Source organism: Rhinolophus sinicus, chromosome 18 (genome assembly GCF_057876585.1).
Source record: "Rhinolophus sinicus isolate RSI-liver-muscle chromosome 18, RSI-T2T, whole genome shotgun sequence".
NCBI lineage: Eukaryota > Metazoa > Chordata > Mammalia > Chiroptera > Rhinolophidae > Rhinolophus > Rhinolophus sinicus.
In genome coordinates this window covers 1,253,015-1,280,015 of record NC_142518.1, presented here as the reverse complement: position 1 = coordinate 1,280,015, position 27,001 = coordinate 1,253,015, and the positions used below count along the sequence as shown (strand labels likewise).

Below are 27,001 nucleotides of genomic sequence, written 5' to 3'. Positions count from 1 at the left end.
AGTCAGGCCCTGCGATCACCCTGGTCAACAACCAACCCTGTCCAGTGTGCTGCGTTGCCAGCATTTTCTTGGATATTGTGTTTTGTGTTTTCACATCCCACCGTATCTGCAAAACACCCATTTTTTTCTCCTGGCTCTGGTGAGATCAAAACAGTTACTCTTGAGATAATACTCAAGATAATTAATGACCCACCCACAGCTCATGTAAGTGTCTGAGCACGTTTAAGGTGCGTTCACCTATGATGTTGGCACTTTCAACTGATGTATTGTCAACTTAGGATGGGTTTATGACGATGTAACCCGATCATACAATCAGACGTCAGGGAGGGTCTGTAGACAGTTTGAATGTATTGTTACTTAAATGGTGGGAGGTCGGCCTCTCCCAGCTATCACGTTTCATGTACACAGGCCCTCACTTGTAGCTTGCAGAGTCTGCTTTAAAGAACAGCAGAGCCAGGGGGACAGATGGCTAGCAAAGTCCCTTTCCTAGCACTGAAAACCAGGTTTCAAAACTTGCAAAATGGGCAGCCCGGTGGCTCAGGTGGTTGGGGCGCTGTGCTTCTAACACCAAGGTCGCTGGTTCGGTCCCCACATGGGCCAGTGAGCTGCGCCCTCTACAGCTAAGATTGTGAACAACGGCTTGAACCAGAGTTGGGGGCGCAGGGAGGGGGGAGGACTTGGAAAATAAGATCAACACTGAGCACCAAGAATCCAAAAACAAAACAAAAATGTTCACGGAGATTGTTACAACCAATGCACATTTAATAATCTGGAACGGTAGATGAATGTATTATTGCCTCTCAAATCCATTCCTTGCACATTTCAAAGTGCCAAGGTCGCCGTCCATCATAGCTTCTCCTTAGAAGCCCAGGTTGGAGGTGTTCCCCTCCTTGTCACACAAGCAGAATGGGAACACCCCGCAACAGGGCTTCAGCCATATACGGTCCTCATTCAGTTCTTTCCCAAGCTGCAACTGAACCGGGATGATGGTTTTTCTGTGTCCCTGCACGGCATCGGCCACCGTCTCAATCACTAAATCATAGAGGGGCTCCGTGTCACCTGTCAGGGGTGTGGACTCGGACGGGTCTCTGGACAGATCGAAGAGCAGAGGAGGGTCATGGTACGTGACCCCTTCACCCGAGCATGTACAGGCCTTGGTCTCATAACACGCCTGAGCTCCCGGGGGCTGGAACACTGGCGTCACATAATGAACCTTCCACACGGCCTGGCCTGGAGAAGAAAAGACACATCACAGACATGCAGCCTAAGTGCCCACGTCCTGTGTGCTCTGCCCCCTTCTGGAGCATTCTTCTGGTCTTTCTCTTTATCAACCTTCAGAACGTCAGCCTCCCCTATAGGATAATGTCTCACATCTTTTCCAGCCGTCGTGAGTCCTGCTTCTCAAAGTTGACATTTCTGGAAGTGACCTCCCTGCTTTTCTGAGGGAGAGCAATTCTCAGAAACTTTTCTGAGAAGGTATTTTCAGTGGCCTTCCCTGGACGACAAGGACTGGTCTTGGGGGTGGGGGAGGGCAGAAAATGGGAGCGCGTGGAGGGTCGCCCTGAGTGACCCTGCGTGTGGCGTCTGCAGGGACCAGGGGCTGGGGTACTTACTGTCCTTTGGGTTCCAGCGTGCGGCGTGGAGGTACACACCGCAGTAGTGGAAGAGGAACTCGTGCTCTGAGTGCTGGACGGCACCCTGCAGCAGGGGCATGAGGTTTTGGCCGTCAATCACCCTGCAGACACACACACAGCAAGGACAGAAAGCAACGGACGTTGACCACCACGGTGGTCAGTGCACTCCCTCTCATTTCCCCAGAGAACAGTGTGCGGCTGAGAATCTAGGGACATGCATGCATGCTCTCAGGGAGACACAGAGACACAGAGAGAGATAAGAACAATAAGCTTCTACGGCCACAGAGGGTCTCAGCAGCTCGGAGGCTCTGACGACTTCACAAATCAGAATTTCATTTGCAGCTGTATCACTACCCTGAAAGGGGAGATTTTACAGAATCTCTAAACAACTATGCTTTTTGTTTTGGTCTCATATCAGAAAATGTATCTTATACCTCATATTAGAAAACAATACCGTGTTTCCCCGAAAATAGGACCTAGCTGGACCATCACCTCTAATGTGTGTTTTGGAGCAAAAATTAATATAAGACCCAGTATTATGTTATATTATATTATATTATATTATATTATATTATATTATATTATATTATATTATACCAGGTTTTATATTAATTTTTGCTCCAAAAGACACATTAGAGCTGATGGTCCGGCTAGGTCTTATTTTCAGAGAAACACGGTTATAATAAAATCTACCTCATAATAGAAAATAGGATAATAAGTCCCAGATAATCCTTAAACAATCATCATAAAAGAAAGAAAACCATCCTTATGCTCACATAGAATCATGGCCTGCGTTGATAACCCTTTTCAAAAGCTACTGGAACTAATAGGTAAATTTAGCAAGGTCAGGATTCAAGGCCAACTTTAAACAAAAACCAATTTTATTTCTATATTTTAGCAATGGCCAACAGGATGTTAGTCTTTTAAAAATACCATTTATTACAGCATTAAAAAACGTGAAATATCTAGGGATACCCTCTCTTTTTTAATGTTAAAACGTCACATGCTGAGTGCCAGAAAACATCTGCAAGGAGAAATAAACGGAGAGACAGACCATGCTCATGGATTGGAAGACTCAAATGGTAAAGATATCAATTCTCCACAAATTAATCTCTAGATTTAATGCAATCGCAATAAAAAAGAAACATCCTAGAAGGCTTTTTTGTATAAATTGAGAAACTTATTGCGAAATTTGTAGGGGAAAACAAGAAACGTAGAATCACCTAAACAATTTTGAAGAGAGAGGGAGGGAGGGAGGGAGGGAGGGAGGGAGAGAGAGAGAGAGAGAAAGAAAGAGAAAAAGAAAGAAAAAAAGAAAGAAGAAAGTTTTCACACTTGCACTACATGCTTGCAACACTTACAAGAAAGCTAGAGGAATCACAACAGTATAGTATTGACAAAAGTATACACATGTGAATCAAAGGAATGGGATCACGTCCAGAAATAGACCAGTGATAGAGTTACAATTGATTTTCAACCAATGTCCAAAGTAATTCACTACAGGAAGAACCGTCTTTCCATAAATGCCGCTAGGAACAATAGACATCCAGATGCAAGAAAAAAATAAATCACAAACTTATTGACTATGTCCTTTATTGTAATTATGTTCTACGGTGTCAGGTCGTTACTAGACGTATCATGGTGATCACGTCTTTAGGTCTATAAATGTTGAATAACTCTGATGTACCCTTGGAACTAGTATAATATTGTATGTTAGCTACATTTCAATAAATTCTTTTTTAAAAGAGAAAAAGATCACAAACTATACTTCACACTATATAAAAAATTTGCACACAATATCAACCATAAAGCCTCATGTAAAACATGAAAGACTCCCAGAAGGAAATGTAAGAGAAATTTTTGGTAACCTTGAAATGGGAAAATGCTCTTTTAGACATAGCGTAATAATCCCAGTCTATAAAAGAAAAAAATCACACAATAAATTGACCATTATGTCAAAACTGAAAACTTCTGCTGGTCCAATGACAATGCAAGGAAATGAAAAGGCGAGCCACAGACCAGGAAAAAAATATTAGCAAAACACATATCTGATGAAAAAGTTGCCTCCAGACTGTGTAGAGAGCTCTTACAATTCAACAGCAATAAAAAAAAAACACTTCCAATTGAAAAATGGACAAAATACTTGAACAGACTCTTCACAAAGAAGAGATATGGGTGGTAAATAAATACACACCGAGGTGTTTAACATCATTAGCTACCAGGGAAACACAAGCTGGCACCACAATGCAATTCCAGTTGGCACTTATCATAGTTAAAATTAAAAACACTGGCGATACCAAGTATTGTCAAGGATATTGAGCAACTGAAACTTTCATTTATTGGTGGTGGGATTGCCAAGTGGTTCAGCCATTTTAAAAATCAATCGGACAGTTTCTCATAAAGTTAAACATGTATCGATACTATGACCCAGATTCCCCACTCCTGGCATTTACCCAAAACAAATAAAAAATTGGTGACCACACCAAGACGTCTATGAAAATGTCCAGTGCACCTTGAATCATGACAGCTCAATTTATTTCTGCATACCATGCATGCCTTCGTTTTCCCTTGAAAACTGAAATGTAGAGGGAATGAATATATGATATTTTTTTGAGCTAATTCTGAAAAAAAAGTAAAAATTGAATCATTTCCATGAGGGAATGCTAATCAGAACTTACAACACACTATTACTTAAGATTGAGTTTCCAGATAGCCCCTTGTGAGTCCAAAATATAGACTAGTAGCAATGCCTCAAAGTCAAAGCACCTCATTAATAATTGGGGAAAAAAATAGGACTATAATAGGCTTAGTAAGTTTAAAAAGTTGCATGTAGTACTAATGCTATCATCTTCCTTTAAAAAAAATGGATAATTTACCTGAAATTGATACTCTCCTTCTAGTCAGTTATCATTTTATATGAATTCTCAGTAAATCCTATTGTCGGAAACTAAAGAACAAAATAAGCAACAGTAACCCAATAAAAGAAACCCAAAACAAAACAGGAACAGACTCATAGGTACAGAGGAAAAACTGGTGGTTGCTGGGGGTGGGGGTGGGGCATGGCGGACGCTGAGAAACTGGGTGAAAATGAGAAGGGATTAGAAGTACAAATTGGTAGTTACAAAATAGTCCCGGGGATGTACAGCATAGGGAATATAGTCAATAATATTGTAATAATTGTGTGTGGTGCCAGGTGGGGACTAGACTAATTGGGGACCACTTTGTAAGCAATACAAATGTCTAACCTCTGTGGTGTACACCGGAAACTAACATAAAATAATGTTGAATGTCAACCACAATAAAAGAAAAAAAGAAAGGATTAAAGAAAATTGAGAACGTGGTTTTGTTTGTTTCTAATTAGCTTTTGAACACATTGTACTCTCATTCTGAATGAGATCAGTTCCGTCACATGAAGAAAGAAACCTTAAAATAAGTCTTTGCACTTCAAAGGGAGAAATGGCCGTGGGTTGGAGCTGTTGAATTTGCTTAGAGAGCTGCAATCAATGAACGACCAGAAAATCAGCTTCAAGCTGACTCTAATTAGGTCAGTTATGCCAGTGGGTGTAAAAATGCAACCTGAAGAACTTGTCCTGATGGAATTAAAACATTCAGGATAAAGTTCAAAGTATTCATCGAATGCCTTCCCTTCATCTGAGCCTTCTGGGTCTTGCACACCAGACACTAGGGAATTGCTCATTTTCTTATCTTATATGGATGACTGAGTTTGACCAGCCACATTCCTCTCTCCAAATTTTCCTGTCTTCATGTACCTCCCAAATAAACACTCAAGTGTCTAAGATGCACCATCACAGTGCAAAAAATCATTGACTGGTACATGAATAACACTCAATAAACAGCTATATACAAAGGTTAAAAATTACCTAGGTGCTGGGGAGGAAGTGTACCTGTTGGGTTTGAGTTTGTCTCCTTTGTCCAGAATCCTCTCAAGACAAAGAAAGAAGAAAGAACTTTGTTAACAGATCATATTATATGACATCACCTGTCCTGAGGGACAGTTCCTCCCGTCAGTGCTGCTACCGTTGGGAAAATATCCATCAAGCTTGTAGGTTCGTCGATTACTTTTCCAGCTGGTAATTTTCCAGACCATCGGAAAATTCCAGGCACACGGATTCCACCTTCCCAGCCGCCCATGGCTTTCCCACCTACAGGGCAAGGAAGTGAAGTTCCAGTTAAAATCGTCACTGTCATCAGAGTGCTTGTAAATCAACATCAAGAAAGACAAGCTCTGCTCAGCGCCTCCCATGAGCAGAGTCCTGATGGGGTCAGCAGTACGTGTCCACGGAACTATGTTTTCTTGGGCTGCTGGTAGGTTGTTGATTAAATAATTAACTAACCGTATTCTCTCTGCCTAGAACACTGTTTTCCCAGGTACACAGCAACTTTGTCTCCAGCCTCCTTCACTAGGAATATCTTTCTCTACGAAGACGTTATTTAAAATGGCAGTCTCACCCCAGGATTTTTTTCTGCCCTATTTTTCTCCATCCTTTCCTGATCTGCTTTTCTGTAGTATTTACCACCTTCTGCCAGATCCGATACTTCACTTTTTTTTTTTTTTCTGGCGTTGCCTCTTTCCACAAGAATATAAATTCCACGAAGGTGGGATTTGTGTGTGTGTTGTTCCTTCCTGAATCAAGCCTGCTGAAAACGAATTGAATGGCATAGGACGGGAAGAGGCAAATTTACTGTGGGCGTTACTGAGAATGAGAGCAGGAGGGAACGATGACACAAGGAAGAATGGCCATCCTATTATTTCATTCGATCACTCAAAGTAGAGTTGACCTCGTAGCATGCTTAGCAATGGAGGTATGTTTAAAGTTCTCCCAAGCAAAACCATATAGAAGTTTCCTTATTCATTGGTTTTGTTATTGAAGCACACACTTTGGTTGTGCAGATACTCACCCTTCTGCCAGAGTGAGGCAAACAGTTCAGCTCATTGATACAGAAATCATCATTTCCTACTGAACCCGACTATAGAATCCATAGTTGCATGAACAAGAACGTAGTTTCCTCTAGAAAACACTTTAGAATCTCTTTCCGTCCCTCTGATAAAAGGTGCCGAACGTCTTCCAGATAATTTTCTTCCACCATCAAGATACATGTCAACAGATGAGGTTGGTGGGAGGTGGGCAGGTTTTCAAGGACCAAGGGTCCCAGTAGGACATGGAATCAGCACGTGTGACTTAAATTGTAAAACCTTCGATGAGCTTGGCGGTATCTCTGGAGGACAGAACCAGAACTCGTTCCACAGCTCCTGAGTGGTCACGGAGCCCCTGGTGTGTTTCCTCTGTGGACCCATTACTGCTTATTCCATCTGCTGTTAGTTCTCTTGTAGGTATAATCAATCATTATTCAACTCATTTACAGACTTCTTGTAGTCATCTGCTTACGTGAACGCTCTTCAATCTCATCAGTTGGTGAGGGAAGCCAATTTCCAGAGGTGTCTTCTAGCACTTCCTAAATGACTTACGGTCAATTTCCTTGGGTTTTGGCCCTGCCGTTTATTTTTACGAGGCATCAATCAATCAATGAAACCTGCTCAGCTTTTCGTGCCTTCGTGTCACCACGTCATGGGTCTTTATCGCACGGAGAAAGGAGAGCTTATTCCCAAGCAGAACCCACACCTGATCTTGCCCCCTCACCTTTGTAGATTCCATTCCATCCACCCAGCTGGACATGGCCCACCCAGGACTCCAACTGCCCTCCGTGGTCTGATGTGAAGTAGATGAGAGTGTGATTTCTCAGTCCCAAGTTGTCAATGGCATCGAGAAGCTTGCCTGGAAAATACAAAAGGGATGGATAACACGAAGGACATTATGAGATGGGGGTGGTCATGCTATTCCCAAGAGCTGCACATTTCTCTGGGAGTCATTGCAGACGGGTTTCTCCTCTAAGACATCGCACTTTACACTCCCAGGAGTCATGAGTGTGCCAATCTTCTCAATTTCCCACCAGCATCTCCTGTCTAAGATGTGATTATGTCAAATCGGGTGAAAACAGATTTCTTCCTATGCCAACACTCACTTTTATACTTTCAATATATAAGTGACGTTAAGCTCTTGCTAATTTTTTTTTTGGGGGGAAGGGGTTCTCGTGTTTCTATTATTGATTTGTAAGGACTCTTTATTTATTAAGGAATTAAAACCATGTCATGTGGTTGCTAATATTTCCTCAGTGTGCAAGATGCTTCACGTAGGCCATGTATGATGGATGCTTTCGACATTATATCAAATCTAAAGATTTTTGCCTTTCCCCAGCTTTCCATGGTTTTTACTAGCCCTGCTCCTCATCCAGAGAGAAACAATATTTAACTGTAGTTCCTTCCAGCTTGTGTTTAGCTTCATTCAATGTCCTTCATTGGCATGGGAAAAATATGCCAATTCAATTGATGGTGTTTTTTCCTAAATCAACGGTGGGAGTTTCCTAAGTCTATTGTAACAAATTATTACAAGCTTCATGTCTTAAAACAATGGGGATTTTTCTTTTCACCCTCACAATTCTGGAGGCCAGAAGTCCTAAAATGTTGGCAGTCTCTCTCTCCTTTTCCTCATTGGACTTGCTCTCAGGCTGTCTACTTCTGCTTCACTGAGAGGAAAGTCAAATCCTGCACGCGTGTTTCTGGGTTCGTAGTGTTATTTTCAGTACTGCCTGCTTTGTGATCACAGAACGGACTCCGGAAGCGACACCCATCCTTGGAACATTCCGCATTTCTTACCAGTCAATTCCTCTATTGTCCAAATTGTCATCGTCACCTTGGTAACGAGAACCAGCCCCCCAGCTCACAGTAAGTACAGCTTCAATTAGAACCACATTGAACCACTAGATTAATTGTGGAATAACTTTATAGATGATGGAATGCAGAATTGTACACCTGAAATCTATGTCATTTCACTAACAATTGTCACCCCAATAAATTAAAAAAAAAATTTTGGAATAACTAGTATTTTGTTATCTAATCACTCTTCCCATCCAGAAAGGGGTACATTTAATTACCCCATTTTAATAATTAATTAAAGTGTTAAGTAATTAACATGTTCCCTTATAAGTGAGTTGTCCCCAATACTACCGTTTATTTTTTGAAAACTTATTTCTAAATGTTTAACGGTTGATATTAGAGATCTAGGAATCGTATCTCATCACTTATTTAACTTGAAATGGGTTATTTTGAACATAAAGAAAAAACGTTAATTTCCATGGCTATACTTAACACAACTATTGTAACATATATAGGTATACGTGTAAAATATATATTAATATAATAATAGAATATAGTATAATATAATATAAATACAGAGGGTACCAAAAAATGTATACACTTTTTAAGCAAGGAAAAAACTGTATTAAAATGACACTGATGGGAACCGCTTTCAGCACCTGTGGTAATTGCAGACGTCCAATGTGACTTTATTCATCTTTTGTTATCGGTATATATTGAGTATTACAATTTTAATGCAGTTTTTTCTTTTCTTAAAATGTGTGCACATTTTTTTGGCACCCTCTGTATATAAGAAGAAAATGTATGTATAATAAACCGATTATACTAGTGACTAATGTTATTCTACTAGCATACTATCTAATTATCTCAATATCTCATCTCTCTCTCAATACATACATTATTACATATATTATTAGTATAGCATATTTTAATGAGATAATACATATATAGTGTATAAGTGATATAGTATGTGTTATATTATATATAGCATGAAACACTATATATATAAATATTATATATATTTAAGTTGATGCTAAGAAACATGTAAGCATTTTCACGATTACTATCTAATCATTTTTTAAAAAAAACCTCTCAAACCATTAAGAATAAAATCAGTTCGAAACTTTGGCCACCATCATGTGTGAGGGTAAACCAAGGAAGCTATTTCATTAACATATGCTATAAAATAAGACTTTTCCTGTCACTACGATTATTAGAACTTATTTTCCCTCGATAACCTGATTAGTGCAATCAACATAAAACTTAAATCCATGTGTACGTAGAATAAGGCACAAACTTGATATTAACTGCAACAAACATCATTGTTTATGCTGTGAACTCGACAAGGTTTCATAAAACAATTATTATGTTTTAAATATATTAAATATATTATCTGTAATATATTCAGAATATATTTGTAATATCTGTAATATATTCAGAATAATATATGCAGAATATATTTATACTATTTTATACAATCTATGCTTACATAACATATATATTAAAATATACAAATAATACAACTATCATATTATATGGTTATATAATATAACATAATTGGCACCGTATTACATCACATGTAATATATATGTACTAATATTTATTTGATTAGACTCTCTACAGTCTACAAAATAAACCCTTCTATCCTTTACAGGTTTCAAGTTACTTTGAGATTTTTCTATTCTTAATATTTAAAGATATTGAAAAATACAAATAGATAGTGGCCAAGGAAATGGTTAACACCTTTCTATGAATATTAATGTTATAAATATAATATATATATATTTCTATCATCAACTGAAATATATATGTTTATATATTAAATATATTTATATACATCTTAAATTTATATTATATTATACATGTATTATATATGATATAAATCTATATATACTGTATATTATATACATTTCAGTTGATGCTAGAAAGGTGTTTCTAGCCTTTCCATGACCACTAATTATTTTTTTAATCTCTCTAAATATTAAGAACAGACACATCTAATTATTTCTTTAATGTCCAAATATTAAGGACAGAAATAGCTCAAAGCAACACGACGCCTGGAAAGGATATACCTGCCCCTGTTGAAAACCCTAGAGATTTAGTTGATGCTGGAAATATGCGGGTGTGACTTTCTGAGACAGGTTTGCGTTCTCCGTGGCTGGGGGGGGTGCCCTGCCCAGTGCAGCTGACCGAACGCTCCCTACTGAGCCGTCCTGACACACCCACCCCTGAATCCCAGTCGCATCCCTCCTGACTGAGAGCAAACGGTCCAGCCAAGACTCCGCTCCTGCTGCATCTTCCTTCCTCCTCCTCGTGATAACACTCATCTTCCCCTCTCATGCCTGAGAAACCAGCTGTTGAGCTGAGCACTGCTGACGTCTCTCCTTTAGGATGTGTGATTAATGAGAATCCAGAGGTTTTCCCATGGTGGGGGTAGGATACGGTATCGGCATTGGAGCCTCCCCCTGGGTTCCAGGAAGCCAGACTGGGGGGAGGGGGGAAGCCGTGTTCCAGATACCCGTGAAATGACAACATGGGGTGTCTCAGAGGTTATGAAATGCTTCAGAGAAGAACTTGGCTCTCTTTCCCCAACTCTGCCCACACCCACTTTCCACAGCGGCCCCTGAGCTAGAGACAAAGAAAACCCAGGTTTCCATCCTGGCTCACCTGTACCTGACCTGTTGGTGCCTTGTGGTTTTGTTTCCTCATCTGATAACAGGGGGAGTGATGTCATGTGGGGCAGCCTGTGGGGTCTCTGCTCCCGCTCCCCACATAAGAACTCAGGACATGGTGAGGCCAAAAAGGAACACCCATGGAGCCATAGGTCGGGGAGTCAGACCACTATATTCTCTCTGGCGGCTGATGGAGACACACGATCCATCCGCAGTCTGCAAGTCACTTCCCTGCCTGCCAACCAACCAACCAACCAATCAACGCAGCCCCACAGTTACATCTGTGGCCAATTGGTGAACCGGTTACAGCTGACGGCCAACCAGCCACAGCTGATGGTCAACCAGCCACAGCTGATGGTCATTTACTACCCGAGCCAGCACCTCCCCACACGAGACGAGAGCCTGGAAACTGCTCTCTGGGGCTCTGTCCCCACAGTGATGATGGTGAACGTGGTACCCGTCTCCTGAAACATTCATGGGGATTTGTCTAGAGCACCCTTGGAACAGTGCACGTCCCATTACTGCCATGTGTCAAGGTATTTATTCGACCAATACATCTCGTTGCAAGGGCTCTGCCACGTGACACCTGCATTAATTTCCAAACGTAAGCATGATATCCCAAATCAACCTCTCTAACAAACAAAGCAACTATTCTCGGCTTGGGGTGCAGTATTGTGATAGCTTCCAGAGTAGATGTTTTGGGGGATAAATAAACTTGCGTGTACTTTCGAAATTGCACGTCAAGGTAGTTGGTTATTCTTCCTAAAAGCCCAATGCTGGCTAGAGAGGCAAAACATACAAAGCCAATGGCATGTGTATCTCAGTGGCCTTTTCCAAATCCGACTTTTAAACGTGGTGGCATGTCCGCCTACATTTAACACACCCGTCTTTTTGTGTAATATTACCGGAAAGCCGCTGAGAAAAACCTGTTGAAAGCAAGTAGCACCCAAAGTACCTTCTCTGCTGCCATGTCTTTAAATTTTATGCAATGAGATATTTTGAAAACAGCTCATTAATTTAAGATTGTAAAGCATCTGGTAAGTAATTTGTTGTTTTAGTTATCGCATCTAGAGGTTGAATTCCTTGCCTCATGTCCTTGCAAAGGCAGAGTGGTGGGTAGAATCAGAGATTTTGAGATACAGGTAATATCAGAAGTACACATTTTAAGAACACTCTGTGTTCTCTCGTCCTGGGGGCAGGTACAAAGTGAGAGGGGGGGATACACAAACGCACACCACACACCCACAAATAATCACGCACATACACATATACATACGTGCATAGATTTGATGACAATCGTGTTTATAGCTAAAATATTTTTAAAATACATTCTGTGTTTTTAAGACTGTTTGAATAGCTTCCCTTGGGTCAAGTTTGATTTCCAAAGCCTCTGTTTGTTTACTGACATATACTTCATACTAACATTTTCCATTCGGGAAGAAGTTTACCTTAAGTTTGCATCTTGCAAACGTGTGTGGCCATCATGCTGTCTGTCACTCGTGTTGGAAAAGGTGACTGTGTTTTGCCGGTTGGTGTGTGTATTATGTAAACAACGGCCGTTGTCTCTCTCTGGGGCATTCCCTTATGAGGGTTCTGGACTCTGAGTCGCCGACCCCAAACACAGCTCTTGTACTCAGCAGACCTGAAATAGAGGTGTGCTGTCCAACCAGAGAGTACCATGCTCTGATTTCAGGTCTGACCTCAGTTAGAGACACAAGAAAGTTGAGAAGCGCGCTGGCTGGGAAGCAGCGGATGGGGTGAAAAGACAGGGTAACTACCCACCACGAGGGCTGCGTCTCCTTTGTCAAGTGCTTCCATCTGGGACATCGTTTATGCCAAAGACCAGCCCTCCCTAGTGAGAAGCGTTCTCTTCACTTTTCAGATGGTTATCCCCACCGTCAGGCTGGTTTCTAAGCGTCCCGAACGATCAAACCACAGAGGTTCCGTTTACGTAGGTCCAGCCACTTACCCACAAAGAAGTCCATCTCCTGTACATTGTCCCCATATAACCCGTGCTTGCTGGTGCCGATGAACTTCTCCGTCGTGGGGCAGGGTTCGTGCACATGAAGGAAGGAGTAAAACAGCAGGAAAGGTTCTTCACGGTGCCTGAGAAAACACCAATCACGTCATTACTCAGTTTTCAACATGTGGAGACGTGTTCTCTGGCCCTTCCTTCCTCTCCACACCCCACGAGAGGGGACACACACAAAAGGCAGCCCCTTTGAGAGGTCATCCTAGCCAGACTGGAGTCCAGAGCCCTCCAGCGTCTGGCCTCTCCCCCTGATTTGGAGGTGAGGCCACCATAGCTCCTTCCTGATACCAGGAGATGAGTTGGACACACGCTGCACTTGAAAGGCACCACAGAACTATAACTCAAATCCAGCTCTGGGTGGTGCACTTTCCAATGGCGCGTGACGTCTCGGGCTAGGGTCACACCTGAGGAAACACAGAGGATGCTGCCATGGGAGTGTTTTTTTTAGCAACGTCAACAACCCGAGAGCAAGCATGGCAAGAAACGTCTCGGCGAGCCGGCCTCACACCTTCGCTCCCCTTGGGAGGAGTCAGGAAACAAGCTTGACTCTCTCCAATCCTGACCATCCGTCTGCAGGCACGACAGGCCCTCCGCTAGGCAGGGCAGCAGCCACTCTTGGGGAAATTTCTGCTCATGAGCTATCACAGTGTAAGCATAGGAAGAAAACACAGATAAAAAACAAACAAAGAGTATTCCCGGTGTACTGTGTTAAATGGTGTCTCTGCAAAATTGTCCACCTAGAAATTCAGAATGTGCTCTTATTAAGCTGAAGTCATAACAGGGGTGAGTGCTGGGCTCAGAGTCACGTAACTGGTGTCCCTACGAGAAGAGGGCTGTTAGGAGATACACAGGCACTCAGAGGGCAGATGCCATGTGAAGACACAGAAATTGGAGTGAAGTGGCCACAAGCCAGGGGACACCACAGACAGCTGCCAAATGCAAGAAGGTGAAAGAGATGGAAGAGACCCGGAGGGCCGGTCAGAGGGCCGGTAGCCCCGATGACACCTTGACTTTGGACTTGTGGCCTGCAGAACTGGCAGAGGGCACATGTCTGCTGTGTCACGTCACCCTTTTCTGCCACATTGAATGTCCATTCTGTCCTCTTAGCTTCCTGTGTGTCTTTGTGAAGGGGGACCCCCTACAATAGGTTGCTGTCTTAGACTTGGCTGCATTGCATTCGGTCCCTTTCAGAAAATGTCCTTCTTGAAAACCTAAGTCAGTAAGACAGAAGGGGTATCTCACACGTTAGCCCTTTAAAGGTTTAAAATCACTTAACATCCTAAACGAAGCGACCAAAATAAAGAGTTATCTCAGCGTGGGTGGCCCGAATACCAGCTCAGCTCAGAGATGCCCACTGCCTTGTCCCCAGAACCTGTGAATATGTCACCGTACATGGCAAGGTGACAACAGGAGCGGAGACAGGAGTGTCGCGGCGACAAGCCAAGGAAAGCATGCCATTTCTAGAGTCTAGAACAGACATGAGCAGATTCTCCCCTAGAGTGTCCAGAAAAAACCCCATCTTAGCAACATCTTACATTTATCCCCGTAAAATTAATTTCACCTTTCTGACCTTAAGAGCCACAGGATAACAAAGGTGTGTTGTGGTAAGCCCCTAAGACGACGGCAGCTGTCACAGCAGCCATAGGACACACATGCACTCAAATCCACGTGAAAGCAGCTCCTAGCATCCTGAACATGTGTGTGGTTACATTGCCAGGCAATGGAGTCGCTTGTGAACCTCCAGGCTCCCTGCTCACCATTCAGTGCTCTTTCTTTTCGATATTAAGTCACGGTGGATCATATAGACCTTGGTGCTGGTGATCTGAGCACGTTTCAACACCAACTTTTCTTTTTCCTTTTTAATTATTAGTGTAAAACCGCAAGCTACAAGGTGTAGAGGTGTTTTAAGATGAATTTTCTGACAGAATGAGACGGGATCACTTAGAGTGAACTTTCAGAGTGGTGGACGCCAACACGTCGGCTTGTCCCCCCACCATTGCTGGCTTGTGATATCTCGTGCCCAGACCAAAAGACTCACAGATTCTTGCAAACATTCTTTTCCACGTGCTTTAACTTCTGCCGGCAGCACCGGCCCACTCCTTCCTTCATCTTGCTCTTATTCATCTTTGAATATCTTAGTCAATCTCAATATTGTTTTCGAAAGTGTGGCCGCCGGGCAGCCGGTTGGCTCAGTGGTTAGAGCGCAGTGCTCGTAACACCAAGGTCGCCGGTTCGATCCCCACTTGGGACAGTGAGCTGTGCCCTCCACAGCTCGATTGAAAATAATGACTTGACATGGAGCTAATGGGTCCTGGAAAAACACACTGTTCCCCAAATAAAAATTAAAAAAAAAAGAAAGAAAGGAAGGAAGGATGGAAGGAAGTATGGCTTCCCCGGTACTTACAAGTGTTACCCTATTTCCTGTCGTGAGTTTGTAGATCTCTTGCCATCATGAAATGTGAAGTCATGTTTCTGGTCTAGATACCAGCATGGCAATCGCTCAAGATAAAGCCTCAATCAGTGTTGAAAGAGCAAGTGAAAAGACATGTGCCCACAGCCTTTTTCTATAAGAAGGTCCAACACGTCGAGGATCGCACATGTGGCTGCCTCAGAAAGCTTCCAGTTTTTGCGTTGTGGACCCAGGCAGCTTTACGATCGTCCAAATAGATCCTTACGTATCACATGGTCAACAATAAGCCCTCAGATTCTAATTTCTACAGTAGGTTTTTCCCTAACAGGGAGACGTTGCGAGGGCCAGTGTATTCTAGTGTCTACTTCCCCGGTGAATAGATTTCCCACTGTCAATAAGTGTTGCAATGATAGGCATTGTAAATTAATAAGCCAGGGTCGTGACTTTGACTCTAGTGTGAGTCTGGCTGCCTGGTCTGATGAAATGTAAATTTCAAGACCAACGGAGAAATTGTGATTTTAATCACAAGGGGAGTCACCCCTTCAGGCCCTGCCTGAAGAGGCCAGGGGCCTCCAAACATTCTGTTACTGTTCAGCCCAAACAATGACAGTGTTTCGCAATACTTAACAGTGCTCAGGGCATGACCTCTTACTTTAAAAAACAAAAAAAAAATAGTCATTCTTTTATCAGGATCATACCATGGATTTTTTTTTTTTTTCATTTATGGGATTTTTTTTTTTTTCATTTCGTTTACCTTTCTAAAAATGAAATGGCCTCTTTCATCATGAGGGACCCAGCCCTTTCTGCTTTCATGGGCTGCTCAGTGATCTCCTCCTCTCGCATGAGGACACAGTCCCAATACAGAGGCGATGTGTAGCTGTGGTACCAAAAATAGCACAGGAGAAAAATAAACAGAATCATGAGGAGGAGGATGAACCAGGGAACAGAGAACCAGCGGCCGAGTTTCCCTAAGATGAGGGTTAACGCGGTAACGGCAAGCAGCTGCACACAGCTCCCGAGTCCTCTGCTGATGGCTAATTCCGCGTCCCGCGAAGGGTCGGGCCAGCAAGGCGTATACAGAGTGTATGGCATGCCATAGAAGTAATCAAACCCATAATTATGCGGATGGTGGCTGTGGTCGCTTCGGGATCGGCTGTTTAAACCCTGATGCCATTTGCCTGAAATGAAACACAGACACACAAAACAGCGTAATCGTCCCCAAAATCATGTGAGGAAATCATTCCTCACGTGAAACAATCGGCTCATGGACAAAAACGGAGTAGCAGAGAGTTTTCCTTTCCTTAAAAACCTGAGCTCAGCATAGTCTCATTCTGTGCTCTTCTTCAGTTGGTGGACGTTTGTGTTAAGATCTGGTTACGAGCAAATAGGTAGGATGAAAAATAAAGGGGGGTGGGACGCAGCTGTGAGCTCACAGCGCGGATGTGAACTGGGCAGCTTCTCATTGACAGACAGGACAAGTCATCGTCACAAAGACAGATCATGACAGAGCCACGGCAGAGCACTGATAACTGTTAGTTTACTTGTGTCACCTTCGTCAGTGAGGAGAACGAAACCCACATGGTTCTGCTTCAGCGAAACAAAGAAGCAGGCCAGACGACGCGCAGTGAGCGACCCCAGGTTGCACAAGGATCCTGGTAAATTCGATCTTATTCTGCAACCTCTGCTCGAAAACATCTGATAATATGTCCCTCCACTGTGCAAAGAATTCAATTCCTTGTCTCTGAAATCAGGGCGACGGGCTATGTCCCACCATGCACGTAGCCAGAGACCATGGCCGTTGCCGAAAGGGGCACCACCGTTTTCTTTTTGGAATGGACCCTCACAACCAACACAAGTGGAGACAGAGGGGAGCTGATGAGACAGAGGGGTGTGCCGGGAAAGATCCCATGGGGAATGTCTGAGGCAATGCACGTGCCCCTCATCGGGCTTTGGGTGATGGATGTACGGTGTTGACATGTCATAGCACCAAACGTTGATGCACCATAGAAAGTTGGTGCGGCTAAGGCTGTTTGGGTTTTCTCGGGAGGACTCATTACATTTCTGGATTTCTGCCTGGTGGAGGAGATGACAGTTTCTCAGAGTCTGCAGAGAATAACGTGGAAAGAGAACCTCATCGTGACTCTTTAGCACCTCTGCAAAGATGAAGTCCATTGTGATACGGAAACATGTGGGATGGAAAGGCCTGGGGGGCAGGTGGGAAGGGGTCTTCAGTCACGCCTGGAAAGGGTGAATAGGTAGCATTTACAAAGGAGCATGTGTGTGTGTATGTGGGAAGGGGCATTGCTATCGTGGCTCCCAGGTGAGCACAGCGCAGTGAGGAGAGACCATCCTGCCGGTGCCTGGGAAGGACCCTGTGAGACACGAGCAGCTTTATCTCGGACCCTCAGGTAGGATATGGCCATTGAAATAGCACCCGTGAGCCAGGACCATATAAACAGGAGAGGACTGCGTCTGCCACAGCCCAGATGCTACCTCATTCTAAAACAAAACTTGTCCAACAAAACAGTCAGTCAAAACTAAAGCCAGGCCTATCGGCACTTAGCAGACAAAGAGTGACACCGATGACGGCTTCTTACCGATAAGTGCTGTGCGATATCCTTGCTTCTTGGCTACGGCTGCAAATGTCGTTTCATTAAGAGGGAGTCCAGCAGGGACAGCAAGACTATGGATGACACGGGTATTTGTATCAGAAACCATTCCTAAATGTAGTGTGGAAAAAAACAGCACATCAGTAAGAAGGTACCCAACGGCTGCAAGGAGTGAGCAGGTGCCCACCGGATACAGAGTGAAAGAGAGAGCCTTGGACAGTTGGAGGCAGGGAGGTGGAGAGGTGATGGCCAGGAACAGAAAACCATCCTTTAGGGGAAGAAATCCTTACCTCCAAAGACAGAACTCACACTGGCCCGTAACACGAAACCCCTTTAAATCCTTACATGCCACACCCACGTGTGACAGCTTCAGATACACACAAACACACCATTCGGAAAACACTTTCTACATATAGCCCCCTGCATTTTTCCAATGACACAGGATGTTACGTCCCTAGATCATTGCTGATTGAACAGTGCCTTCCGCGGGCTGGGGAACCCACGGGTCAGAAAAAAAAGTGACATCTCGTGAAATTTTCAAACTTGACTGTGTCTTCAGTAAAACTTTTTTTTTTCTGACAATAGGATTTAGTTCTATTTGTAGTAAAGGTGTATAAGCTCAATTCCTGTTCAAAAGCTGACATTGGAGGCATCTGGGAAGGGAAAACGCATTCTTTCTAGATCTCTTATGACAATACTGGGTGTCAGGTAGCTGAGGACCAGCCATCCTGAGACCCAACACCTGTCATTTATAGGAAAGCAGCAAAAAAGGGAGCAGGGTTTTCAAGGGTCCAGGAACTGAGGAACCACCACCCCCATCCGGTGTCTCTGAGGAGTAGCTGAAACTGGGGGGACTTTGCTCAGTCTCGTTGAGCGTGGTGGCAGGGTCCTGGATATATTTTAAAATTTGTGGGGCCATCTAACCCTGGTGAACTCTGCAAACTGACCCCTCCTGGCGTCCATCCCAAGTAGAATCCAACCTACAGCTTCATCAGGGAGAGGACACACAATTGGGTGAGACAGGACCCAAGCAGGTCAAAAGAAAAAAAAAAATTCCAGATAAAAATGGGAGAGCAGATTAAGGCAGGAGTTCTCAGATAGCGAGCCGTCATCGCTTTAAATTTGATGCAAAAGAAAACTCTTTGAAATTAGTTTTTTTTTTAAAAACCATACCATCTACAGGAAACACATCTCTTTCTGAGACGTTAGGAAAACAAGTTTTACATAAACTGAGCAACAAAGGTGGGGGGAGTCAAATCTCATGCAATTTTACTACAAGGACAAAAAAAAAAAACACACAAAAAAAGAAAAAAAAACAGAGACTAAATACTTTGATTTTTCCTGGACCCGACTAACCTTATCACAAGCTAAGGCAGATATTGCAAACCTCATGGGACGGCAAAGCTTACCTGACACCCTCACTAGCGGAAGGAACTTGTCGGTCTTCCCTAAAAATTAGACATCGATACTGGCCTTGGCATGGTTTACCCTGGTTGGTCTCAAACTACGGGATTTATGCCCATAAATGAAGACCTTTACATAAAACAACCGTGGGACTCAGCCGTTCCACTCCTAGGTATGTACCCAAAAGAATTGAAAAGACATGTCCAAACAAAACCTTGCACAGGCACGTTCCTGGCAGAACTATTCATTACAGTCAAAAGACAGAAATAAGTAAGTCATGGGGCTGTCACACACGGCATGAGAAATACAGTCAATTATATGGTGACAACATGGTGTGGGACCGGGTGGGGACGAGACGTAGCAGGACCATCACTTCTTCAGGTCTCTAAATGTTGAATAGCTGGGATGTACACCCAAAACTAATAGAATAAGATGCATTAGCTAGAGTTGAATTAAAAAAAAAATTTTTTAAAGGAAAAAGAAGAAGGCGGAAACAGCCCACGTGGTCCGTCAGTGGGTCACTGGCTAAACAAACATGCTAAAGTGGGGTGATCAACATGTGGGACATTCTCGTGGCCACTTTGTCCTGAGAGCCAGGTTCTGTTAACTCTTCCCTCGCAAGGTAGCTTCACGTTCCAACCCTGGGGCAAAAGCAGAAGCCTACGCCTGGTCATGGGGCATTAACAAGAAAACATCACCGTGAGGTGACAAGATGATAAGCCACGACTAGACACACGGAAGGAGCATCGTGACCCCGATGGTGACATCATGGCCATTTATGCAAGCACACGGGCGTGTGTGCTCTTTGGACATTTACAGGAGTGGCCAGGCTTTCTTTTCATCCCCTCCCACCCCAACAGGACAGCTCCCGCCGTGGCGGGGGCACTGACACACCTGAACGGATGGGGTATCTGCCGGTGAGGAATGCCGTCCTGCTTGGGGTACACAGGGAGGCTGCTGAAATGTGCTGGCTCAGCTTGACACCTTCTGCAGCCAACAGGTCAATATTCGGAGTCCTAGCAAGAGAGACGGAGGGAACATTGGGGAGGGACGCCGGCAGGAGAGACCGAGAGACCGAGGGAAAGACCTAGAGGGACCCAAAGGGAAACAGCTCCCTTCCCTGCAACTCCCCGAGCTCAGACAGGGACAAAAATTACCTTGCACGGCGAGCTCATCCTCCATCCTAATCCCACCTCTCGGGGACCATAGGTTGTTTATCACAGGATTCGAATCATTTGATTCTGCGGTACCGTGTCTTCCGAATATATACAGTACCTTTTAAGTTATAGATGTAAAATACAGAGGGTGCCAAAAATTGTAGGCACGTTTTAAGATGGGGAAAAAATGTATTAAAATGGGAAAGTATATACCGATGACAAAATATGAATACAAGTCACGTGTGACTTCTGCAATGACAAGAGGTGCTCACTGTCCAGAGACCTCTGATTACGGTGAACTACCACTTGAGCAACGGTGACCAAAGTGTCCACTTGAATGCATTTTTTTTTGGCGCCCCCGGTATTGAAGTGTCTGTGGCCTGAGTAATTAAGGCTGAGGACTTAGAGACCTTAGTTATGCCTCGATCCTTACACATCGAAGGTATGAGTACAGCCCACATATTCAATAGGTAAAGGTCCCTTCTCTACACACAGGTGGCAAAACCGCCACGTGACCGAACATGAAACTAGCCGGAGATTGAAGAGAATGAGACAAACACTTTCCCTGCTGGATGAAATCCAAACAAATTGAACCTCGATGGGTTTGCGACAGAGACGGTGGTAACATGAATTCCCAGCCTCACCACGGCATTTTTCTCACCCTTCACGTAAAGCTGAGAACCACCTACCATGTGTCACAGGACGATGCCGTTTGCAAAGAAAGAAGTTGTTTGTAAACCGCATGTAGGGGGCGTCCCTGCCTCCTTTGAGGTTTCCCGTTGTCATCTCACTTCTCAAGTAACTGGTATTTTCAGCAAAACATTTATGCCCAGCTCTGCACAGTGTCTGAAGATATGTGCTCTCTACTTTCTTATGCCCCTTTTTCAGCGTCCTAACTCGCCTTTTCAGAAGCCATCGTTAATTTTGCAGTCATCTGCTTTAGTAACCATCTCTCCGCCTCTCCTAATTTTTATTACCAAAAGCATAGAAGAGTAGCTTTGCCTTCTGTCCGTAACACGATGGTACAATTTTTAATATGTACGAGCCCTACGTCTCATGATGCTCTACCCCTAAGCTTTAGACACGCACGGCTCCTAGAGACGGCGTTTATAACCCGCCATAAAGCACGGAGTTTCAGTGTCCTGTTTGTTTTACTTCTTTCAGAATGTCCGTTGTCGGAAGAGAAAGACATGGCCTTCGAAAGCGTCTGTTGGCTTTCAAAGTTAGAAAGCATGGGGTGATTAATTCTGCCGAGTAAAAATATACGGGAAAATCACCAGTCATCGTATGGTCTACATCATATAGCGAGCTTACTTACTACGTGCCAGGTGACTAGTTCGCACGCTGCGTGTGTGAACTCACAGGTACGGACTGTTCCCCTATGTACGCAACACCTGAGGAAACTGAGGCCCGCAGAGCTTACATAACGTGTCCAACGTGCCCCAGCTCATAAGTACAGAACCAAGATTCCAGTCAAGGCAATCCTAAATTTAACATACCGGAACACTTGCTTTTCTAAAAAAAAGAAAGAAAGTCCAACAAATGCATGTGGTGCTACATAGAATGTGTGAACCATCCACACCTGAATGATAGACAAAAACGTGAGCTCCAACATGTAGCCTTACCTTATGGTATCATTGCCATAGCAGCCCAGGTCTCCGATGCCAAGGTCATCCACCATTATAAGGACAATATTAGGCTTGTCATCAGTGGCCCTTTGTGCTTGGCAGGTGCTTAGAAGGAACCACGTCCAAGACAGGGAGACCAGCCAGCTCCTGAAAAACAAGCACGGACCTTACTGGCGATACACTGAGCTGGACGGCCTCAGGAGGTCGCTTCCATGACAGCACCGTCTTCCCTGAAGGCAGTGGGATTTACTGGACAGCAGGCTGCTCCCTCCAGGGTCAGGCCAGGCTCCCGGAGTTCTCCTTCAAAGCAAGCATTGACCATCTCAGTGGAACGGAACCAGCGGTGCTTAAAGGAGACCCTCCTGCTTTCTCAACTCACAGAAACAAATTGTTCTTCCAGGAGGTGACATCTGAGAATGCAGATCCAGAGACGAATGGTGCATTCCTTGAGAAAGAGGCGTGAAGACGAGAGGGGTTCACTCATTGGGGCCCAGAGCAGGCCGACTGCCCTTCCCACCGGAATGGGACCGCATTTGGATATGGCAACTTTGTTGGAGAAACATTCAGCTGAAGACCAGGAAAACAGGCAAGCAAGACGAAGGAAAAGGGGGCCGTAGAATAAAGGTTAAGGGGAGCATGGAAGAACATTGAATTCTGGAAAACAAGCAGCCTGGAAACTGAAGACCAACTCCGTCCACTTCAAAATTTCCCTCAATCCCAGCTCAAGTCCCGTGTTCTTGAAGAAACGTGTAATTCTCGCCCTACTGGAACCCCACTCAGTTATCAGGGAATAGATACTGGGCATTCCAACGATTGCTTCAGTCTCGACTTTGTCTCTAATCATATTGTAAAACCCACCTTAACTTCCTCCTCTGGGAGGGAGCAGACAAAGAATCACTGACCCCCATCTGTTCCCAGAGCCCTTTACGGGGTATTCTGAAACCACAGTGGCCCCACAAGATTGCAAGTCTATTTCCCCCAAACTTTTCCCCCAAAACTGTGCACTTCTTGAAGACAGGAGCCGTATGCCCACGTCTTTCCCTATTGCCAAATCGCAGGAAGTACGGAAACACTCTTCCTCTGCCCGAAATTGATTGAGGTGTTTTTCCCTCACCCCATTTTGACACGATTTTAAAATAACACAGGTGTGTGGGAAATTTGCCATTTCTATTTGTGCCAATCGCGTGTAAACCTCTCCTATTTTTTCTTAATTCTAGACTTCCTGAACCCAGGATATCAATCTAGACATCTGATGGCCAACCATCTCCAGACCACATGACATCGAAGGCCTCTGGCAAGCAAGCTGAATGTGGTAATGTCACCAAATTACCCACATGTTTCAGTGTGTTGCTCGCCTGGCTCATGACTTCCCTTTACCTGAGTATCATTCCGTCGCCCCGAGTAGCTTCCTCTTTCCTTGGGTCAAAGATATAAGGTCCTGAAAAGAAAAGTAGGTTATCTTCATGAGGGTGAAGCTAGGTGCGACTGTGAAATTCTCCCTGAGTTGGAGAGCCTTATCTCTCTGCTTCCAACCTTTCAGAACTGGTTTTCTTGCTGCGAACCCTGAGCAGCAAGTGATTTTGCTCTGTTGGCCCGTTTCTAGAGAGTCCGTGCTGTGCCAACTCCTGCGGCCATCTGGCTCATTTAGGCCGTTGAGTGAATTGGCTCCGTCCCTAAACCTGTCCTAGAACATGTCCGGATGACAACACACTCCCTACGAATGTAGGAGGTTAAACTCAGAACAACTGCTTGGCATGAATTCGGATCGCTGGAAAAGGGGAGATTACTTGAATCTGTGTCCTTTGCTTCTCCATCATTCCAAAAGGCAGATCAGTGCATGGTGATTTTAGGAGAGTTAATGGTTGCATCCCATTGGGGATGTGGGGCATGATGACCTAGTAATATGACAGCAAAATCCACTGCAACGAAAGAAAAGCAACGCCCATCTTCCCTCTGCAAGCTGTCACTTCTATCGGCACCTAAAAGTAACACCGAGAACATAATACTAACCTCTCCCTTCATCAATCAGTCTTGCTCAAAAGCAAGATGACAGGAACCGCCCAAAAAAAGAAAAAACAAGAAACAACTATGGGTCTAGAAAAGGAAAGGAAGCAAAAGGAGAGAGATGACTGCAAGAATAATTGCTTTGGAATCAACTTCCTGGCTGGTCCAATGAGGTCTAGCAAACAGCCACAGGAGCCTCTAAGTTTCAGAGTCCATCAATGCTGCCTGTTACAACAGAAAGATAAACAACAAAAGGGCCAGAAATGTCTGCACTCATGCATCTTCTACAGACCCCAATAAAGGCAGAACCCCAACCCTACTCTCTCTCTCTCTCTCTCTCTCTCTGTTTCTCTCTCTGCCTATGGCCTCACTCTGTGGCCCCAGCTGTGCTGTGGCATTTACAGGTCCCATAAGCAATAAACCCTTATTTCTTTCAAAATGTCCTCGTGGTTATTTCCTGGCGAAAGATTCCTTGCCATCATAGCAAGAATCTCAAGGGCTGGTCCAAACACAACATGGGTGACTGACAAGCTAAGACCAGCACAAAACACCGCCCAGCAACTCACAGTGTGTCAGTGGTGTCGTCGTCTGCCCGATGTCTGGGATGGAACTGAAAGGCTGTCTGTCCTCAGGAGCTTTTAAATCTTTTGGAAGCTGCATACGATCTCCAACCAAATGGGAGGCTGCTCTCACCAGCACCCTCACCTAGTAGTTTTGTTCAGGATATGCAAACGAGGCAACCTGCACCCCTGATTTGCATGCTCTTCCCATCTGGGGAAATAAAACAAGGATGACCGTCAGCACAATACCTGCAGCCTTGCAGCACTGGCTGACCGTTTTTATACGTGGCTGCTGCCAAAAGGACTCACGAAGAAGCTGTAATTAAGCCCAGCTTTTCTAAGGATGGCCAGTCAATGGCTTTGAGTCCACCATTGGATTAGCACGACCCGTGTACCTCACGGAAGGACCGAAAGCACAACCTCTTTGCTAAGATTATATCTGACTTTCGTTTAGCAAGACAGACGATGAAGTTGGATTAGGTGGCTCGTGGGTGTGTCACCACTGCGGCCCAAGTGGATTGCTGCTACGGGGTGAATACAGCAGGGTCAGCCTGGCCTTCCAGCCTCACACACAAAGATTCAGGAGTACAAAACCTAAGGCGTCTCACACCCAAGGAAAGGTTTATGAGCAGCCAGGCAAACCAACCAGACCCATTTACTACGTGGATTAGCTGCATATATTGCCACTCTGCAGCCCTCTTGCACCAACACATTGTTTGATTGTTTGTTTGTTGGAAGGTGGGATGTTCTATACTCAGTACCACTGTCAGGTTCCTTGAAGTCTAGATACCAAGCCCTGGGCCCTCAAACCAAACACTCAGGGGCCTCTCGGTCAACACACTTGGACTTGAACTACCGATTGGGGTGCTATGAAAACACCCAAGAGGTAGGTCAACACGGTTTGAACCCATTCTCCAGAATGAGAAGTACAGAGGGCATGTGAGTCTCCATCCTGAATGAGAAACTACAAAGGAGAAAATCGTCTTACGTACACATCCCCCTAGCGCTTCCACAACAAGCCAGTTGAAAATCTCGTCAGTGTACTAATTGAATGATTCCCTTTTTCCCAGCGTCTGCGGCAATCTTTGCACAGTGCGTGTTTTGGTGGGGTGAGCCTTGTTCACCTTACGGGGCTCTCAGGATCGCTCCTTACAATCCCAGAAAGGTTTTTTACTCTTGTCCCCTGGATGATGACAGGGTCTTCGAGGTCACCGTTGCCCTCTTATCTATTCATGGGCATTGACATACAGACAGCACTCTCAGGGACTGCTGTCCCCAGGCATCCTGCCCCCCACACACACAACTGTCAGATGGGGAGGGCCCCACAAATTACAAGTCACACGGAATCAGATTCTGGCGTTCTCCTTGGAAGTAAAGGCAGTGTTATAAAACAGGTCATTACTCAAGTCGTTCAGAAGGGAAAGATAGAGCCTGTCTTAACAAATCAAACCAGCACGAACGCTTTCTGGCCTCTTACATTAAAACAAACAAACAAAAAAAGATGGCAATGAAAATCCAGGTTCAACAAACCCATAATAGACCCTGCTAGAATATTCTTTACAGAAAATATCCACCAAATGTTGGAGAACTGTCTTCCCCACCTGGGAGCAAAACGTCCTCGGTGCCATGAATTTTTCACCCAGTGCCAAGAAAGTGTCTGATTCCTGTGGCAGATGTCAGAGTTCAGAGCCGAGATGGAATCACGCCTTGCTCAACAGTCTTAAGACCTGCAACAGGAGGGAGATATAGTCACAAGGTTGGCAAGAAAGGATTTCAGGGGACAAGTACACAGCACGTCCAAGGAAGATACCGATGAGAATATGCAAAGATTCCACCTGGGGTGACCAGGTGAAAGGAGACTCTTGAGGTCAAGGCCTGATTTAGGGCAGGTGAGAAGGTGGGTGTGACAGAGCGACAAAGCAGGTGACAAAGGAGGAAAGCAGGGACCATCAGACGCTGGAACTTTGGATGTCCTCAGGAAGAACTTGGATTTTGGCTGCCAGCACAGACGACCAACCGGGGGACTCAGGCCCACTGATGACTCCATTCTGCCTTGTGGTTGCAGCAAACACATTGGAGGCTAATAGAGAGTGAATTATGGAGGTAATGTGAGAACTGGGGGTCGGAAGGGGTGCGCTGTGGGCGGGGCAAAGCTGCG

The 27,001-nt window shown here is 44.5% G+C and overlaps 2 protein-coding genes across 2 annotated transcripts in view; both read right to left on the bottom strand.

Moving 5' to 3' along the window:
- Positions 1-731: 731 nt before the first annotated feature.
- ARSF (arylsulfatase F) lies at positions 732-22,767 on the bottom strand. The gene is made up of 9 exons (XM_019714571.3): positions 22,277-22,767; positions 20,389-20,510; positions 18,079-18,201; positions 16,236-16,659; positions 13,009-13,145; positions 7,295-7,429; positions 5,635-5,797; positions 1,614-1,735; positions 732-1,230 (listed from the first exon to the last, which is right to left on the bottom strand). The coding sequence occupies exons 1-9, from the start codon at positions 22,330-22,332 to the stop codon at positions 860-862; spliced, it is 1,653 nt and encodes a 550-aa protein (XP_019570130.3). The 5' UTR covers positions 22,333-22,767; the 3' UTR covers positions 732-859.
- A 3,672-nt stretch (positions 22,768-26,439) lies between these two features.
- The window catches only part of ARSH (arylsulfatase family member H), a 31,344-nt gene continuing 30,782 nt past the window's right edge, over positions 26,440-27,001 (bottom strand). Inside the window, exon 10 of the mRNA XM_088794849.1 lies at positions 26,440-26,570. Within this exon, the coding sequence (XP_088650975.1) occupies positions 26,527-26,570 (44 nt within the window). The 3' untranslated portion in view covers positions 26,440-26,526. The remainder of the gene's footprint in view (positions 26,571-27,001) is intronic.